The following is a 20,152-nucleotide window of genomic DNA, read 5'->3' on the forward strand; positions in this document are numbered from 1 at the left end:
TATATTTCTAAGATCACAATTATAGTTCGATGCGTCACTACGTATTATACAGACTTGCATCATCGTGATCGAGCAGATCGAAAGCCATAAGATTTGTTGGAAATCGAAGATTTGTTTAAATCTCCGGCCATTTCCCGCCGAAAGTATCGCCGAGTTCACGTCGGATTGACGCAATGTCACCGAATCGTTGACCGAAGACGAGACAAGCGTAAGCGAGGAGAGGACGATATGAAGAGAGCGAGATGAAGGAAGAGCACGTAGCTCGCGTATTGCACAAACGACACGGACACATACATATATACCGATATATGCAGGAAGGATCGCGAGAAGAGCGCGGGAAGTCTCGCGTATTGACCTCACTTTCTAGAACGCTTCGAGAGACGCTACATGGCGCCTTCGATTCGCGAGTTTCATTCAACTTATTCGCGCATTATCGATGAACGAGCGCCGCTTTGCCGTGCTTGGGCGAGCACGCGACGTCGTGTCTCTCCGCTAACCGAGATACCCCGAGTGGTCTGCGAGCGAGTTGTTCACGAATAACAGATGGGTTTACCGTCAAACGAGTTCACCGGATCTCCTAAAGTAGCACACTGTCTCTCGCGATTCGTACTCACGGAAGCTGTCGACTAAATTTGCGTTTCGTCTGTTGATTCTCACATTTACAAATGCACACACATTTCTCAGACTTATAAAATTAAAAACGGACGAGGAAGAAACGGGCTGCGCGCTTTCTTTTCATAAATTATAAATCGGAAGATGAAAATATAACGACTGATGTTTTCTTGACGTAGATCTGGCGCAGATACGAGCGTTGGTCGAGTCGACGGGGATGCTGGGCGGTTCCACTTGTCCGTCATGCGAGATGCCGTTCGACAAGGGCAAGAAACGTCGTCTGATCGACTCCTGCGGACACGAACGTTGCTACTCCTGCCTCTTTCGCAGCGAAGCCTGTCCGCTCTGTCTGCGCGGTACTGATTTCAACAACGACGACGACGACGACGACGACGACGGACTTGAGGAGCCTCTCGGGGACGAGTTCGCTGCTTCCACGGCTCCTCCGTTGTCCATTTTTGCGCCTACGGATGGCTGGCTTGACGAGTCATCAACGGTCAACTCTCTCTGCGGCAGCCCCAGGCCACGCACTAAAGTCACCACTAGGGCTAATCTGCCATTGCGAATTACACACGTAAGTATATTTTATTGCAACCGTCAGGGAAGGAAACGACACGACACGAATCTTTGATTTTTTTTCTCCTAAACACTTGCCAAAGCTTGTTATTGTTACGACAAGATATGATGTTACTTTTTTTTCTTTGAAACGCGTCAATCTGACATTGAATGTTTTTTAAACGTTGACAATCATTTAAAAATATAAACTTTTTCCTCAACCGCATAAGTAATAGTTTGCAACTATGACCATTAGATGTATTCCTAACTTTACTGGAAAATTGTGTCTAAACTGTTCTGAAGCTGAGTATGTATTTGGTTTCAAAACGGATTCAACACTTTTCCTTTGAATGCAATTTGGAATGCAGTCGACAATCCAATGAGAGGATTTATTATTCTTGATTAATTTTCAAAAGTTGAATTCTCTCATTGGATAGCTGCGTTCCAAACAGCATCGAAAAAAGGTATACAAATTATTGGAACTAAATATATCATTATTATTCGATGATTCTCTCTCTCTCTCTCTCTCTCTCTCTCATCTCTAGAGAGAGAGAGAGAGAGAGAGAGAGAGAGAGAGAGAGAGAGCGTGTGTGTGTATGTGTGGTAGAAAAAGAGCGGGAAGGCGAAGGTAGAAAAAAGTAAGCAAATTTTCAGCCATTATTTTTGAGTTTGTTTGAATAAATAATCATTTATCTCTTATTTGCTATTTTATTTTCAGCAATTGGACGGGGAAGAAAATCTTTCATCGACGGCAATGGCTAAGAGCACGAAATACAAACAACCAACATTTTTAGATTCTTCCATCTTTCAAGCTCGGCAGAAACTTCAAATGACACAAAGTATGTCGAAGGGTGTAACTAATTCTTAACCCATTTTTCGTTGCCGCTTGCTCACTATATCATTAAAATACATGCTTGTGTGTGTCGATTGCTTCAAAGCATGTCTATTTTATTATTTTGAAGAAAATATTTGTTGTAAATAACGTAAAAAATCAATGCTGCGCAGGTTGCCCTACACCACCGAATCAACGGAAAAGATTCTTTCTCAATGCAAAAGTGCTGAAAAGTTCCTTCGCTCCACAGAGATCTTCAAGACGTACGACCTCGCCCGAACCAATTACAAATGATATGAATCCTTCCGCATTATCAGGTACAAATTGTTTTTATTGAATGCCGACGCTTCCATATTTTTCTTTTTAAATTAACTTATAAAATCACGCTTGACTCCGCTAAAAAATTATGTCCTCGGCTCGAGTCGCGTGAAATATTTTTATAACGCCAAAACCAGCTACACACAGTTTTGGACATACAGTTTGGATGACTACTTCGTGGGAGGGAAAAGCGAGATGGCCTGGCGTTGTCTTAGGGAAAATCAAGTCCCTGTGGAACAGCAGTCAAGGCACAGCTAACGACGGGCTGAATCAGCTTATCGGCTCGTCGAGTAAAGTTACAGGCAGGGAGACTCCTTAGAATTTAATGTGTATTACGAGATTTATGAGCTATTACGAGATGTATGAAACGCTTGATTTTATATATTTACGAATGAATGCAAGGGAGTCTTAAATAAGATATAACCTTTAAGGTTTAAACCTTTCGACTCGCTGCATTCACTCATGCGAGAGAATACCTTTCCTTTCGATAACATTTCTCGTAGCATCTTAGAGTATTTTAGAGCATGACAAACATACACCTATATTCTGCCCATCGATTGTCCATCATTACGACTGCCACCTATGTCACCACTTGTGCTAAAATCAATGTATAACTTTATTTTCTTTTCATTAAGTTTAACGATGCTGACTGATATATTCCATGCACGCGCGCGTGTGTGTGTACACATATATCTCTTAAATTTATTCTACTTAGTCAGTCCTAATTTTTCGTATATGCAAAATCCTTTCAGTAACTCTTACAAACAATATTATGCACACCTGCATCGCACACATTCAAATATACATTTGATTCAAACAGCAGTTGCGAAAACCCACTGAACGATTCGTTCACATTACATGCATTCAAATATGCACATGTATGAATGCTGCGAGTGCGACCTGAGAGACAAAGGCGCTTTGAGTATGTGCGTGTATATATGTGTGTGAGAACTGGAAAAAACTGGAGAATCAACTTTTTCTTTCAACGATTTCGATGGATAACATCTAAAAGACCTTTGACTCTGCACCACAATTTTAATATAAATCGTCTCAGTCTCAATCAAATTTACATCGATATTACATGATGAAAATGTTGTTATTTTTTCATGTTACGCCTTCAATTTGTGAAGCACCTTAAGCTAAAGTTTGACTAACGTGAAAACTCGGAATAAGTCGGTTAAGGTGGTACCGTGAAATTTATCATCACAAACGTAATCACATTCTATTCATCATCAGTCTGTCAATCTGTCAGTTTTTCATATACTTGATGTCGTGGCACTACCGTGTCGCTTGATCCATAATCGCATGTTCAAACGCCTGAGTGTAGAGTAGTACATTTCGATTGCCACATATGTCGTGGCGTATGTCGCATCGTCGCATCGAAATATTTAGACCAATGACGTTTGAATGGACGAAATTGGTCAATTTGGACGAAATAACCAAGGATAAGTGTGAAGTGTGTGATTTTCATTTTCTTTTTTTTAGTTTACTTAAATTTTCAATCTTTGAATGTAGCATAAAGTATTTGTCGAAGCAGCATACAGCATCTTTTTTGAATTTTTGGATTTCTCCTTAGATTGGATTTTAGTTTAGTGGCCGAGTTAGTTTGTTTGTCCTTTCTCCCTCTTTGTTCTTTTGGATTCACTTGTCTTATATACGCTGCACGTTTTCCGACTTATTTTCAATCTCTGCTCCCACACAGATGACGAGGGCGGTTGCGTAAAGCCGCTTCCTTCAAAGGCCAGGAAGTCGTCACAGTCGGACCTATATATGAGATTAGGTCTACTACTGGGGTCCGGGCGAGCGAACTCGAACACAAATGCGGAACCAGACACGTGTTCTACGCGAGTCCCGGTGCAAGGACACGACAGTTCCGCGGCTTCCTTCAGCAGCCTGACCAGCTTCGAGACGCAGACATTGGCCTCGACGAACACGAGCCCGGTGTCTACGTTGACAGGCACTTCGAGCGAAGCAGAGGCCGCGGCGGCGCTGCGATGTCCTATCAAGCCAAAAGTCAAGGCAAAGGGAAAAGTCAAATCCAGAGACTGCGACAGCGCCGGTAGCTTGGCTTCCATTTCTACGTCGTTATCTGCGTCTACGTCGATGTCCATGTCTATGTCAGTGTCGGTCTCGGGCTTGTCAAATGGTAGTTGTAGCCCACTCGCATCCAGAAGACATTCCGTTAATACTGCGCAAGCAGATCAAGCAGACGAGCTCAGCCAATTCAAGAACAGACGATCCTGCATGAGGAGGTCAACGAGGACTAGTAACCTCAAAGGACCAATAGACACTAGACGTAATTTCTTGTGTGTCTCCTAATGTTTTACATTCGAGCGTACAGCGAGCGTATAACGAGGTCCCGATGTTAATTTCAGTACGCTTCGCCCAACATCACGCTACGCAGTTAACATTGAAGCCGTTGTTCTTCGAAGTGCCGTTATTGGAAGAGGACCCGCTCTTTGCGGGACGACAGTGGCTTTTACACGAATTAGAATCCATGGTCAACGGCTCCAGTCCTGGTATATTGATATCCGGTTCGCCCGGCACGGGAAAGACTGCGCTCGTTCTGCAGTTAGTTGAACATAGTTGCTTCGGCAGAAGAAAGGAGCAGCCGAGGCCCTCGCAAGTAGGCGAAGAATGTGACGAGAAGGAGAAGCAGAGTAACAGTACGACTTTGCGGGCTAACATTCGGCATACAAACGAAAAGGTGCAACATATCGGCGCACATTTCTTTTTACCGTTTAACGTTGTTTTCTATCTTCGGGGAAATAATGCGAAATCGCAATCATGTCCAACCGTAGGTCCGCGAATTAGCTTCGCATGTCGTGGCTTATCACTTTTGCCAAGCCGATAACAACAGTACCTGCGTAGTGCCAGATTTAATTCACTCGCTAGCGGCTCAACTCTGCCAGGCTCCTCAATTGATCTCGTACAGAGAGTACCTCCTGTCCGAGCCTCATCTTCAAGGCTCACTGTCGCAAAGGGAATGCACCGTCGATCCAGATCTCGCCCTCTCCAGGGGAATTATCGAGCCGCTCTCGACTCTGAAGAAAGCGAACAGATTACCAACCTCGAATATGGTAAAGCAAAGTATCACGAAATCACGTTACTTTAGTAGAATAAATCCTTTTCTCGTTCACAGTGAAATACCGCTCATCCGTGCTTTCATCCTGTTTCTTTTCTTTTTCTTCAGGTAATATTGGTCGACGCTGTTTGCGAGGCCGAATATCATCGGCCGGACAGAGGCGATACTATAGCTTCTTTCCTGACCAGACACGCACCTAACATTCCTAGTTGGCTAAAGATCGTCTGTACAGTCAGGACGCAACTGTTGGACTGTACAAAGCAGCTACCATACACAAGGATCTCGTTAGACAAGACTACGAACGATGTTGTTGGTAACGGCATCGCAAGGGACTTGTCCGATTATATCAACTATAGGCTCGTGCAGAGTCCCTCTATACAGGCGAACGTAACCGCATCGGTAAACGGCAAGGCGGAATTGTCGTGCAGTGCGAGTCAGATGAGATTCGCTTCGCATTTGCTCGCGTTGGCCAAAGGAAGCTTTCTCTTCGCTAAGCTGACCCTCGACCTCATCGAAAGCGGCCATTTAGTCGCTAAATCCGCGAGTTACAAGGTATGCATACACAAGTACAAAACATGTAGGAGAGGTTTGAAAGATGTAAACTTTTCAAACTTTCATGAGGAAGGAACGCTGTGTATGCTGTAAATATAACTGGAATTAGACACAGTACATCTCGTTTTGCAAATCTTAAATCTTAATCATAAACGACTACGGAGTAATCCGCTTTGTAATTTAAACAAGACGAAATTGAACGACGTTTTATTAACAAACATTATTTGGTCTTTCAGGTCCTACCGGTCTCTCTCGCGCAAATCTTTCAGTTGCATTTCAATTTGAGATTCCCCACGGCAGCTTCGTTCGACAGGGTACAACCGCTTCTGGCTGTCTGCCTGGCGGCTTTGTATCCACTGACCCTATCTGAAATTTTCTACTCCGTAAATTCTCTGCATACGAATCATTTTATTTCGTGGGGAGATTTTTTGCAGAGATTCAAAGTAAGTATATCGAGTAATCTTGATGGGTGATCTTGAAGCGGAATACTTATGCGGATATATTATCACAATTTTTACACAAGTGTCGCTTTCTAATAAATAACATTGTATAATTTTTCTTCATCCGCCGACGCAACTATGTGAAAACAACGTAAGTCGCAGTAATTCTATAATAATAAAAATACCACGGAATTTGTCAGTGAATCAGTATTCCATTGTGTATATACGTCTACAATCACTTTTTCCGATGCGAGCACGCTTACAGCTCTCGACTATGCCGCGCAAACACCGTGTCAGCTATCGCAACTATCGAGTATCCGCGAGTACGTTTAACGAGACGGCACTCTCCTCTTATCAGATGCTCTCCGGCTTCCTTGTGAAACGCTTGGACGACACGTACATGTTTTTCCATCCATCGTTCAGAGAATGGCTGATGAGGAGGGATGAGGGGGAATCGACAAAGTTCCTGTGCGACTATAGACTCGGGCACGCGGCGATAGCATTTAGACTGTCCCGCCTTCAAACGCCGTTGGACGGCGACAAGACCTTGGAACTAGGTCATCACGTGCTGAAGGCGCATGTTTACAGAGGCGTAGCTCCATGCTTGCCATCGCGCGATTTGCAAGTAAGTATTCTAACGCGACAGATAGCGAACGCGACAGCGGTATTATTACGCTATATCAATGACGCGATGTTAAGAGGAGCGTAATCATATCCGGTTGTTTACAGGCAATCTGGCTAACTTCGTCGAGCGAGTGCGTCTCCTCGGCGCTGTGTATGCTTCGGAACATCTATAGTCCAAACGTAAAGGTATCGCGATTGCTCCTGCTGGCGGGTGCATCTCCGAACCACATCACCGAGTATCTGGGCAGTGCACCGGCTTTATGCATGTACGCGCATGAAGGTTCCGTCGAGATGGTGTCACTTCTCCTCGAGTTCGGCGCCGATGTCGAACTGACCAACAGCCAGGGTTGTACTGCGCTTTCACTTGCGGCTGCCCGCGGTCACTGTGACGTCGTCCGAAGGTTTATATATCGTTATACTTATTTCAACTGAATAGAAGGAAACTCGCTTCGCGCATAGAAGGACACAGGCACATTGTTACATACTTCGCAGACTGGCTGCCGCTGGAGCGTCATTGGGACACGCGGACATGGCCGGCCAGTGTCCGTTGGTGCATGCAGCCAGACACGGAAGGTTGTCCGTAGTCGGATACCTGCTCGCCTGTGACTGGGTGGTGCCTGCCAGCGAAGCACAAGGGCACAAGGGCGCGGAAGGTCGTCCTGTGGAAACAGGCAGAGAGGAAGCCGCTCAACAGGCTGTCGTTGCAGCTGCGTCACAGGGCCACGAAGCCGTTGTAGAATATCTTCTGGATATGGCCGAGGTTATCGTGGATCGTCCTGATACGTTGATAGGCGAGACCGCTTTGACAATCGCTGCTGCGAACGGCTCAACCGCGACAGTCTCTGCCCTCTCAGCCCGCGGTGCTAATCCGACAGTTGTCAACGCGAAAGGCCTTTCCCCATTGATGCTTGCCGCTAGGGAAGGACACTGGGGCACCGCCGAACGGCTCTTGCAAGGTTCGCGTGTCTCTTCCTTCCTCTTCGGACATCGTTCGAGATCGTCAAGACTTGCTTGACGATCGGCGTCATTAATTAATCCTTCATGTTTCGCAGGAGTTTTGTCCGTCAGCAAAGACATAGTGTCGGACGATGCTTCATCGCTTTTGGAACAACGCGACCTCGCTGGCCGTACCGCGTTGATGTTCGCCGCCTCGGAAGGTCATACCAATCTGATCGAGTTACTCCTCGATAAGGGATCGATCTTGGAAACGAGGGACAAGGATGGACTCACCGCTCTCTGTTGGGCTTGTGTCAGAGGACGTATAGCCGCCGTGCAAATTTTGCTGGACCGTGGCGCCGATGTCAGTACCAACGACAACACCGGTAGAACTCCTTTGGATTTGGCCGCATTCCAGGTAGACTTTGACTCTCTTTCTCACTCCACAATTTACGACGAATTAAGATTGAGATTGATGATTTAATATCTTTGGAATTTAATGTCTGTGTGTGATATCCGGGAACGTACACAGGGTAATCCAAAGCTGGTACAGCTTTTACTCGAGAAGGGCGCCGCAGTGGAGCATGTTGATCTCCATGGTATGCGGCCTCTGGATCGAGCTATTGGTTGTCGCAATATACCGGTGGTGCAATGCTTCTTGCGCCGTGGCGCTAAACTGGGTCCCGCCACATGGGCCATGGCGGCTGGGAAACCGGATGTTTTGATAATTTTGCTGAATAAACTCTTGGAGGATGGCAATGTATTGTATCGGAAGAACCGATTGAAGGAAGCGTCACATAGATACGCGTACGCTCTCAAGAAATTCCCAATTTCGCCAGAGGAGGATTGTCAAGGACAGGAGCAGAGTCACATGATGTTGCAGCTTCAAACTTTCACGCAGCTTCGTTTGAACTTCTTTCTGAATCTTAGCCGATGCAAACGGAAAATGAACGTTAGTAATCCCGTCCTTCCTTACCTGTTAAATCTTGTTCGTTTGTACGTCTGCTTGTTACTCACGGTATAACGCGATTCTTGGACAGGAATGCACCGAGGCGATCGAACTCGCTGACGAAGCCCTCAACGTTCGATCGGTGTCTTACGAGGCATTCTATGCCAGAGCTAAAGCGCGCGTGGACTTGGGCCTGCTCGACGACGCACTGTCGGATGTTCAGGAAGCTCTACGAAACACACCAGCTCACAACAAACAAGATCGTAGAGTACTTACGAGCTTGAGAGAAGAGATCGTCTCTCGGATCGATGGTGCTGGGTCTAGTAAGGGATACGACGACGGCATTGCCAGATCTCGTTTGCGGGCGTCGGTAGACACTCTCACGGAATTGTAACGACACTTGTACAACACGGTTATAACGACGCGGATAAATTAAGACTATCGCTACGTATCGCTTCGTTGATTCAAGTGTTGATTATAATATACTTCAGATATGTCAAAATTCTCCAGGATATGACTTTGAATTCAGGATCGGATTTAGGGAATGATTGAATGAATTTTATCCCATTTCTCTGTCTCCTATAAGAGACATCCTTAACGAGCGTCCTTAACGTAACTCGCGCCGTATATATATACACACGTTATGATTACTATTATGAGTAATTTATTATTTAGATATTTAAACTTTTTTTGATCGTCCAAGCGAATATCTAACACGAAAGTAGCTGATTCGATGAAATTTAACTGTGCACGTTCTTAGTGCGTACTTGAAAATATCTCTCGATACTCTTACAATATCTACATGTCCTGCCGAATAAAAGTATTCTTAAACGACACGTTTAAAGTAACAACAATTGCTCGATTCGGACAGAAGTGTACCGATTATGTAGTGCATTTTCTGTCTGATAAGATGCGGCGGTCGAAATACTGCGACAATCACAGAAACCATCATATGCATGGCATTATATGGCATTATCTTACACTTTGCAACATTTGTCTGTCGTACATTTTTTTTCTTTCAAAATATATACTTTTCAAGATATCCAACCATCCTGGCATATTTCGTACACTCTGTATAAAGCTTTTATCTGTATAAGATATCCTTATATCTGAACGTCAACTTGTTTGAAGCAAATACGGCTTTTGTAGCGAAAGAGTTACTTAATACGACACTCAGATATCGATTGATTGTTACTTTAATACAGCATATTTGGCAACTATATTGTTGACAGTCGTGCTTGCACGTTAGCAATAAACCACCAAGTTATTTGTTTGAAGGTGATTGCAGAAATACGAAAGACATCCTGCATCTGTTCTATTACACGAGCATATAACATTATTTATTGATAATTTTCGAATCAATTGCGAATTGAATAAAAATTTATATACACGGACGCGCGTGTACATTTATATGTAATTGTAAATTATACCGATATAATAATTAGCTTTTCGGAAAGCGTCATTCTAATGAAAAAAGATACGAAAGAAAATCTATTTAATTGTCTTTTTTTTCTAATGTCTTTTATGTAATAGTCATAAATAGCCGTAGTGTAACAATTGTCATTGATTCAAACATGGAACACATAATTCCGAATTATATGTGACATATCTTAAATTTCAGCTATGTGTATATAGAATAGTTATGGAAGTCTCAAGTCCGGACAGGAATAATGTTAACCCTGTTACCGATAGCACGAGGAAAGGCCGACGCTTTAACCTCGCAGCAATATTTATGATGCTTATATCTTGCCAAACGTATACATTCGTATATTAAGGTTCGTATTCGCAGAACTATGGAGTTAACGGAAACCATAGACTGCTCAAGCAATTTGTTTAAATATTTTCATAAATCGTATTTACAAGCGTAACGGAGCGCCGTTCTTTCTTTTCTCTCTCTTTTTTATAATTCTCTCAACATAAAGATAAAAGATATAACGACTGTTATTGACTCTGTCGTAAGGAGGAAAGGTATCAAATAAACCAACTTTTCATTCAAATGGGAATCTCTTTACTTCCATATCTCGACATATCTCTGGAAGATGATTACATACAATTTAAAGTAGCCTTAATACAATAAATATCCAAGTTTATTAGTTGATTGCGTGAAAATCAACATTTCTTTCCGTTTCCCTTATTGTTCGCACCTCACGTTTCGAATCGCATTTATAATCGAAAAATTTGTAAAATTTTGTTGAATTCACACAATTTTGTTGAATTTTATTCAAAATTATCATCGCTCAGTTTTAATATATAACATTTGGAAATGATTCACGAAATAAATCTCGGTCGCGCTAATGTTCTACGTAAATATAATGCATGAGCGTGCGTTTGTATCTGCGTACATGCGTGCGTGCGCGCGCGAACACACACATGTACGATCGCCGATACCTAAAATTTTTAATACAAAATTTGGTCTCAAATATATGCCAGAATGCAATTGCGTTGGCGATTAAAGTTACGATAAGTACACTTTATTCAATTATGTAAATATGTATAATATATTTAATCTACATAAATATTATTTAAAAATAATGGCGTTAAAGAATATCACGCCATACATTTCGTGTACCTGAAACATTGTCAACAAACAGTGATGTTTCAACGTGATGGATTAATATTTGTTACATAGAAAATTATGATTTTTCGACATGTACATAATAGAAAATAATGTATCCAATTCGTTGAATAATATTTTGCTATTTTCACGATATTGATATTTGCAATATTATCTTATATAACGAATAATTTTCTTTTTAATATTTATTACATTTTTTAGAAAAAAGAAACATCTATATATATATAAATATGCAGGTAAAAATATCCAAAGGTTAAGTATGACTAGTTCTTCTGTTGAAGAGATTTGCACATTTTATATGCAAAAGCTATATACGTAGCTTGAACCATAGAAAATCATGAATTTTTAAATTTAGTGCAAGAATTTTAACACATCATTTTACTTTATCCATGTCACACCAACTAATAAATTAACAATAATGACCATTATTAATAGTGACATTACATCAGTGTAACAATCTTATGTAACAATGTAAATGCAGTATAACATATGTAGTATGTAAAACTAGCGTCACATGATGCACGATTTCATGCATTCTGACATATGCATGCTGCTTGGTATGTTATAAAGAATGCTCAATTCACTACATATATCATTACTACATTGAATATATATTGTAACTGACCATTGTAACTGAAAAAAAAATAAATAAATTGTCGATGAAAATATTGTTACGATGAACATTTATATATAATAAACTAATTATGAATTACAGCGCGGCTTGCGTGTCAAAATACATGAAATGATGCATCGTCTGATGCTAGCTTAACAACTATATTGTTAAGTGAAAAGTTTTAACATTGATGTTATGTTGCTGTTAATTAGTGTTTACTAACAAGGGACATTCGGCAACGCGGAAATTCAAAAAAATCTGAAACTTTGCATAATTGTAGAGCAGATATACCTAATAACAAAACAATTTTTCGTTGGTGCCCAAAAACGGTTTTAAGGGTGGAAACAACCCCTTGAACAAAGTTGATTTTTGTCTTTCTAAGCGAATATTATCGAAACTATTAAAGATATGAAAAAATGTTTTAGACAAAAGTTTTATGGTTTTAAAAGTACTTTATTATGCTATATTTAGATTTTTTTAAGATGTAAAATTGTGTATAAAATACCCCCCTCCTCTTTTTTCAAATTGTTAAAATCAATTGTCCAACCAAAATAAAGTTTATTTTATGACAAATTCAACCATATATAATAACATTATGTTTGGAAAAGGCAATATTGAAAAAAAAATTAAACATGCTCTTATATGTATGCTACGCGTACCAAACTTAAGGATTCGCTACTTGACGATGGCATTTCTTTCTTCCTCAAATCTTCCTCATAATTGCAAACTGTAAAAGATAAGGAAGGAAGAAAATAGAAAATCTAAAAAAGCAATAAAGTTGATGTTAAGAAGTAAGTAGGAGAAAAATAGCATGATAAGGATACAGTCACTAATATTTAAAAATGTTATAAATTATAAAATTTCACGTAATAGACGTTTATTTTGCCAACATTGCGGCTACCTTTTTCATTAATTTAAACGACACGCGTAAATATAAATAAATATGTGTGTGTGTGTATGTGTGTTTTTGTACGTGCGCACGTGTGTGTACATCATGGCAACATGCAAAACACTTGTCACAAGTTTTATGACTGTGCGACCAAAATAGCACTCTTTATCAAGTACAGTGCAATCAAGGTTCATTATATTGACATGTTATCTTCATTCATTTGCATATAAAAGCTGTCCATTTTGGAATACATTTCAGTGTTATTGAAGCAGTTATTGAAGCAGCACGTATATTAATATTGCTGTGAGAAATGTTTAATTAAAATATCCTTAAGATTTGTATCATAATGTCAGTAATAAATCCAGCTAATGTTATTAATTTGTTAATTGCGACATTTCATTTCACAAATATTGCAATAACTCCTGTTAATCATCAAGAGGTGGAACTCCATGTTACAATTACTGATTTAATAAAGAGTGCTATACATCACGATATTACGATCGAACATGAGTGGGGACTTGATTTTGACGATCCATCAGAACCGCATGACGTACAATTTGTAGATGTGTACGATATTGATGCTGAAGAAGATAATTATGGAAATGAAGTTTGCACTGTGGATGATGAAGGTGGAAATGTAAACTTAAATTATAAGAAAAAGGCAATCGAATTTTGGAAGAGTGGAAAGAAAGGACATTTATCTCTTACTTCTGTACAACATCGTTTTAGAAAAGTAAAGTTTAATTAAAAAATAAGAAGAATAATATATAGTAAAATACTTGAGGCTTTTACGGTGTACAGTGACCGGCAGTGATTCGTTCCGCACAGAGAGAACTCTATTTCCCCTCTCGCGGAACGCATCATTGTCGGTCATTGTACATACAGCTTTGACTATAAGTATAAAGCATCCCAAAAAATTTATTTAAATTGTGTAACAAAAACATACTATATGAATATATGGAGAACATAATATAGTATACGAGTATATGGAAAAATAATATAATAAAAAAATATAATATAAGAATATGTGGAAAATAATATTTATTTTACAATATTTATTGTAATATAATATAATATTAATATAATATAAATTATAATATAAATATAATATACATAAATATAATATACACATTATATTATAAAATATTAATATAATATTTATTGTAAAGAGATTATATATTTACTATGAGTATATGCATTGATTTCTAGGAAAATACAATGAGTTAGAGATGCTTTATACTTATGACCAAAGCTGTAAATTATATAGTTAGAGTCGTGTTGTTTTTTATTTTAAGTTTTACAATTTGATGTTTCGTGAACATTTAATTCGTATATAACTTCTTTTATTTTTGAATTCGAATTGTTTAATATTGAGATTTGTTTTCTTCTAGGTAAAATCTATTCAACAATTGCACAGATGGCAAGAACATGTAATGCGTGGGGGTTCAAATACAGACAAACTTGTAGTTATTGCTGAATATGTTCTTATAAAATTCCAAGAAGCTGTTAATAGAGGACTTATTATTCATGATATAAATCTGCGAAAATGGGCACTAGAAGCAAAGGAACAAGTGGATTTTTCTTCATTTAAAGCAGGAAATTGGTGGACATGGAATTTTAAAAAGGCACATCGTATTACATCACGTAAAATAACTGCATTTAAAACGCGGTCTTCTCATTTAACTGATCTAACTATACGTCAAAACGCTGAGGAATTTGTAAATACAGTAAAGCCACATATTAATGTAATCGGTGCTGAATCAACTTATAATGCGGACGAAAGTGGCTTTAATTTAGAAATACATGCAGGAAGAACATTAGCTAATGTAGGAGTGAAGACAGTTGGAGCTACTATCCAATCTTTATCTGCTATGACTCATAGCTACACCATTATGCCTATTATATCTGCAGATGGACATCTCCTTTCGCCTTTGTATATAGTATTAAAAGAATCTACTGGTGTTTTTGGACCACAAGTAGAACAAACTCTTTTTAGACCAGTGAATATTTACATTGCGGCTTCAAAATCAGGGAAATTGACAACTGAACATTTCAAAAATTGGTTCCAAGAAGTGTATCTACCAAACACTGGAGAGAAAAGTATACTACTGCTTGATTCATGGACAAGACATTACCCGAACCAATTGGAAGAACTTGTACCAAAAGATAAACATGTAAATATTCTAACAATACCAAAAAAAACAACTGCTTTTATACAGCCATTAGATGTTTTTGGTTTCAGAATCTGGAAAAATTTTGTTCGAAGCTTTTCTGATAGTGTTATTATAAATAATTATGACATAAATTTACATTTACGTAATAACATAATAAAATTACAATCTTTAACACACAATCAACTGTCTTCTCCAAGATTTCGAAATTTATTTAGATATAGCTGGTATAAAAGTGGTTATTTATCAACACGGCCTGAAAAATTTCATAATCCAATCGATTATTGTTATTTTAAAGAAGAAAAACGTATACCAAAATGTAGCATTTGTGGTAAAATGGCTTTTATACGTTGTGCATGGTGCAAGCAATATTTTTGTTTGAACATTTCTTTGAGCAATATCATTATTGTAATAATTATATAGAATAAATAATATTTTACTGTCCTCAATTCCTGTAAAATTTGTATATATTATAATCCATACCAAAATATAAGATATCTTTCACTCGAATATCTATATCGACTACTTAATTAATAAAACCTATATACTGAATGAAGCAAAACACATACACACAAATGTACACTGAATAAATTTATAAATTATATTTTTCATTATTAAATCCGTGTGTGTTCTCCTTTTTTCTTCATATCATTCATTTCCTTATTTGTTCTTTACAATTGAATTTAAAAGATTATCTATATTAGGGTTATATACGCTCTCTCTGCGTCCTCCTTATCATGCTGTTCTTCTTCAACTTACTTCTTAACATCAACTTTATTCTTTTCTTAGATTACCTGTTTTTATTCCTTCCTTACCTTTTACAGTCAGTAATTATGAGGGAGAAAGAAATGCCATCGTCAAGCAGCGAACCCATAAGTTTGGTACGCGTAGCATATATATAAGAGCATTTTTAATTTTTTTTTCAATATTGCCTTTTCCAAACATAATGTTATTATATATGGTTGAATTTGTCATAAAATAAGCTTTATTTTGGTTGGACAATTGATTTTAACAATTTGAAAAAAGAGAAGGAGGGGGGGTATTTTATACACAATTTTACATTTTAAAAAAATCTAAATATAGCATAATAAAGTACTTTTAAAACCATAAAACTTTTGTCTAAAACATTTTTTCATATCTTTAATAGTTTCGATAATATTCGCTTAAAAAGACAAAAATCAACTTTGTTCAAGGGGTTGTTTCCACCCTTAAAACCGTTTTTGGGCACCAACGAAAAATTGTTTTGTTATTAGGTATATCTGCTCTACAATTATGCAGAGTTTCAGATTTTTTTGAATTTCCGCGTTGCCGAATGTCTCTTGTAAGATACGATTGTGTGTCTACAACGGCAAGTTATACTTTATTATGTATATTATTTAAAATTGATATATTTACTTTTATATCATATTAATATTAATAATAATTTACTCTTTATATCATATTAATATATTCACACTTTATATACTTAAAATTGATTGTATATATTTTTCTTCTCATTAAATTATGTACTTTCTACAGAGTTTATCTTCGATAGATTATGCAACCGAAAATTATATGACATAATATGAATGAGCTTAAATGCCACACACACACACACACACACACACACACACACACACACACACACATACACAATATAATAAGCTTAAGTAGATGTATTATGTGCTTAGTTAACGTCGTTGAAGTTTGGAGCGTTCTTGGAGCGAAAATTGAAAATAGCTTTTATTTAACAAAAAACCACTTAAAAATAAATGTAAATACATATAAAAGATAAATTTGTGTTAAATATGACATGACATTATAAGAAAGTTGTAATTCCCGAAAATTACGCACATATAATCATTCATACAGATTATAATTATTTCCGGCACTCACAGCGCTCTGTGCCAAAAACTGACAATGCTTTCTCACTCTCTGGCATGTGAGAAAAAAGAAAAAAGTTAGTTTAATAGCAATATCGTCCCGGACCACTTTCGTTCTCCACGAATATGATATGCATACCACCACACTCAGGCAGATTGTAATTATTTCCGGTAGTCACAAAGCTCGGTGCCAAAAACTGACAACGCATTTTCACTCTCTGGCATGCGGGAAAATAGAAAAAAATTAGTTTAACAGCAATATCGTCCCGGAACACTTTCGTTCTCCACAAATATGATATGCATACCCCCACACTCAGGCAGATTATAATTATTTCCGGTAGTTACAACGCTCTGTGCCAAAAACTGACAACGCATTTTCATTCTCTGGCATGTGGGAAAATAGAAAAAAATTAGTTTAACAGCAATATCGTCCCGGAACACTTTCGTTCTCCCTGAAAATGTTGTGCATACCACCACACTCAGGCAGATTATAATTATTTCCGGCACTCACAGCGCTCTGTGCCAAAAACTGACAATGCTTTCTCATTCTATGGCATGTGGGAAAATATAAAAAATTTAGTTTAACAGCAATATCGTCCCGGAACACTTTTGTTCTCCCCGAGAATTGTATGCATACCACCACACTCAGATAGATTGTAATTATTTCCGGCACTCACAGCGCTCTGTGCCAAAAACTGACAATGCTTTCTCACTCTCTGGCATGTGGGAAAAAAGAAAAAAGTTAGTTTAATAGCAATATCGTCCCGGAATACTTTCGTTCTCCCCGAAAATGGTGAGCATACCACCACATTCAGACAGATTGTAATTATTTCCGGCAGTCACAACGCTCTGTGCCAACAACTGGAAATTTATCTTCACTCTTTGGCATGTGGGATAATAGAAAAAAGTTAGTTTAACAGCAATATCGTTCCGGAACACTTTCGTTCTCCCCGAGAATTGTGTGCATACCACCACACTCAGATAGATTATAATTATTTCCGGCCGTGACAGCGCTCTGTGCCAAAAACTGACAATGCATTCTCACTCTCTGGAATGTGGGAAAGTAGAAAAAAATTAGTTTAACAGCAATATAGTCCCGGAACACTTTCGTTCTCCCCGAATATTGTGTGTATACCACCACACTCAGACAGATTGTCATTATTTCCGGCAGTCACAGTGTTCTGTGCCAAAAACTGACAATGCATTTTCATTCTCTGGCATGTGGAAAAATAGAAAAAGTCAGTTTAATAGCAATTTCGTCCCGGAACATTTTCATTCTCGTCGTATTCCGGAACAAAAGAGTTCCGGGACGCGATTGCTGTTAAACAATTTTTATTCTCTTTTCCTACATGCCAGAGAATGAAAATGCATTATCAGTTTTTGGCACAGAGTGCTATGACTGCTGAAAGTAATTATAATCTGTCTGAGTTTGATGGTACGCACACCATTTTCGGAGAGAGCGAAAGTATTCGGGGACGATATTGCTATTAAATTAATTTTTTTCTATTTTCCCTCATGCCAGAGAGTCAAAATATGTTTTCAGTTTTTGGCACAGCGCTGTGACTGCCGGAAATAATTATAATCTGTCTGAGTGTGGTGATATGCACACAATTCTCGGGGAGAACGAAAGTGTTCCGGGACGATATTGCTATTGAACTAATTTTTTTCTATTTTCCCACATGCCAGAGAGTGAAAATGCGTTGTCAGTTTTTGGCACAAAGCGCTGTGACTGCCGAAAATAATTATAATCTGTCTGAGTGTGGCGGAATGCACACAATTCTCGGGGAGAACGAAAGTGTTCGGGGACGATATTGCTATTAAATTAATTTTTTTCTATTTTCCCTCATGCCAGAGAGTCAAAATATGTTGTCAGTTTTTGGCACAGCGCTGTGACTGCCGGAAATAATTATAATCTGAGTGTGGTGGTATGCACACAATTCTCGGGGAGAACGAAAGTGTTCCGGGACGATATTACTGTTGAACTAATTTTTTTCTATTTTCCCACATGCCAGAGAGTGAAAATGCGTTGTCAGTTTTTGGCACAGAGCGCTGTGACTGCCGAAAATAATTATAATCTGTCTGAGTGTGGCGGAATGCACACAATTCTCGGGGAGAACGAAAGTGTTCCGGGACGATAATGCTGTTAAACTAATTTTTTTCTATTTTCCCACATGCCAGAGTGTGAAAATGCGTTGTCAGTTTTTGGCACAGAGCGCTGTGACTGCCGAAAATAATTATAATCTGTCTGAGTGTGGTGGTATGCACACCATTTTCGTGGAGAACGAAAGTGTTCCGGGACGATAATGCTGTTAAACTAATTTTTTTCTATTTTCCCACATGCCAGAGTGTGAAAATGCGTTGTCAGTTTTTGGCACAGAGCGCTGTGACTGCCGAAAATAATTATAATCTGTCTGAGTGTGGTGGTATGCACACCATTTTCGTGGAGAACGAAAGTGTTCCGGGACGATATTGCTGTTAAACTAATTTTTTCCTTTTTCCCACATGCCAGAGAGTGAGAAAGCATTGTCAGTTTTTGGCACAGAGCGCTGAGAGTGCCGGAACTAATTATAATCTATATGAATGATTATATGTGCGTAATTTTCGGGAATTACAACTTTCTTATAATGTCATGTCATATTTAACACATTTATCTTTTATATGTATTTACATTTATATTAAGTGGTTTTTTGTTAAATAAAAGCTATTTTCAATTTTCGCTCCAAGAACGCTCCAAACTTCAACGACGTCTTAGTTATACCGCTACTCCCAAATATCACGCTAACAAAAAGTATAAACATTTAAACAAACACAAACGTAATATTCGTATCGCTGAGTGACGACCAAGACGAGAGAATACTGAATAATATCTTGCAGTGATCTTTTCTATTCACATATATTGCGAAAGAGTATATTGAGAAAGAAACTACATTGGAGATTTACATTGAGATTTATGTAGGCAGTCTGAAAATTTCTCAGCCTAACAATGAAAGAAAACTTTTTTTGCCGTGAAATATGTTTTATTTTTCAATATAATCTCCTGAAACTTCAATACATTTATTCCAACGTTTTTCCAATAATTCATTATTGGATATTCATTATTAGATTATTAATAATACCATTATTAAAGTATGATTCCGGA

The 20,152-nt window shown here is 38.5% G+C and overlaps 1 protein-coding gene across 8 annotated transcripts in view; it reads left to right on the forward strand.

Annotated features, from left to right (window-relative positions):
- The window catches only part of rols (zinc-RING finger and ankyrin repeat domain-containing protein rolling pebbles), a 32,233-nt gene extending 21,333 nt beyond the window's left edge, over nt 1–10,900 (forward strand). For 6 of the 8 annotated variants that reach the window (XM_025301349.1, XM_025301350.1, XM_025301351.1 and 3 more), the window contains 15 exons: nt 792–1,186; nt 1,886–2,006; nt 2,173–2,316; nt 2,455–2,619; nt 4,020–4,613; nt 4,693–5,024; nt 5,119–5,397; nt 5,511–5,954; nt 6,191–6,397; nt 6,753–7,019; nt 7,124–7,419; nt 7,511–7,974; nt 8,071–8,372; nt 8,487–8,906; nt 8,995–10,900. In XM_025301349.1, coding sequence (XP_025157134.1) covers nt 792–1,186; nt 1,886–2,006; nt 2,173–2,316; nt 2,455–2,619; nt 4,020–4,613; nt 4,693–5,024; nt 5,119–5,397; nt 5,511–5,954; nt 6,191–6,397; nt 6,753–7,019; nt 7,124–7,419; nt 7,511–7,974; nt 8,071–8,372; nt 8,487–8,906; nt 8,995–9,297 — 4,733 coding nt within the window. In that variant the 3' untranslated portion in view covers nt 9,298–10,900. The remainder of the gene's footprint in view (nt 1–791; nt 1,187–1,885; nt 2,007–2,172; nt 2,317–2,454; nt 2,620–4,019; nt 4,614–4,692; nt 5,025–5,118; nt 5,398–5,510; nt 5,955–6,190; nt 6,398–6,752; nt 7,020–7,123; nt 7,420–7,510; nt 7,975–8,070; nt 8,373–8,486; nt 8,907–8,994) is intronic. The other 2 variants (XM_011137427.3, XM_011137431.3) reach the window with 2 other exon arrangements.
- The last annotated feature ends 9,252 nt before the right edge of the window (nt 10,901–20,152 follow it).

The sequence above is a fragment of the Harpegnathos saltator genome, unplaced genomic scaffold (assembly GCF_003227715.2).
Source record: "Harpegnathos saltator strain DR-91 unplaced genomic scaffold, Hsal_v8.6 scaffold410, whole genome shotgun sequence".
Classification (NCBI taxonomy): domain Eukaryota; kingdom Metazoa; phylum Arthropoda; class Insecta; order Hymenoptera; family Formicidae; genus Harpegnathos; species Harpegnathos saltator.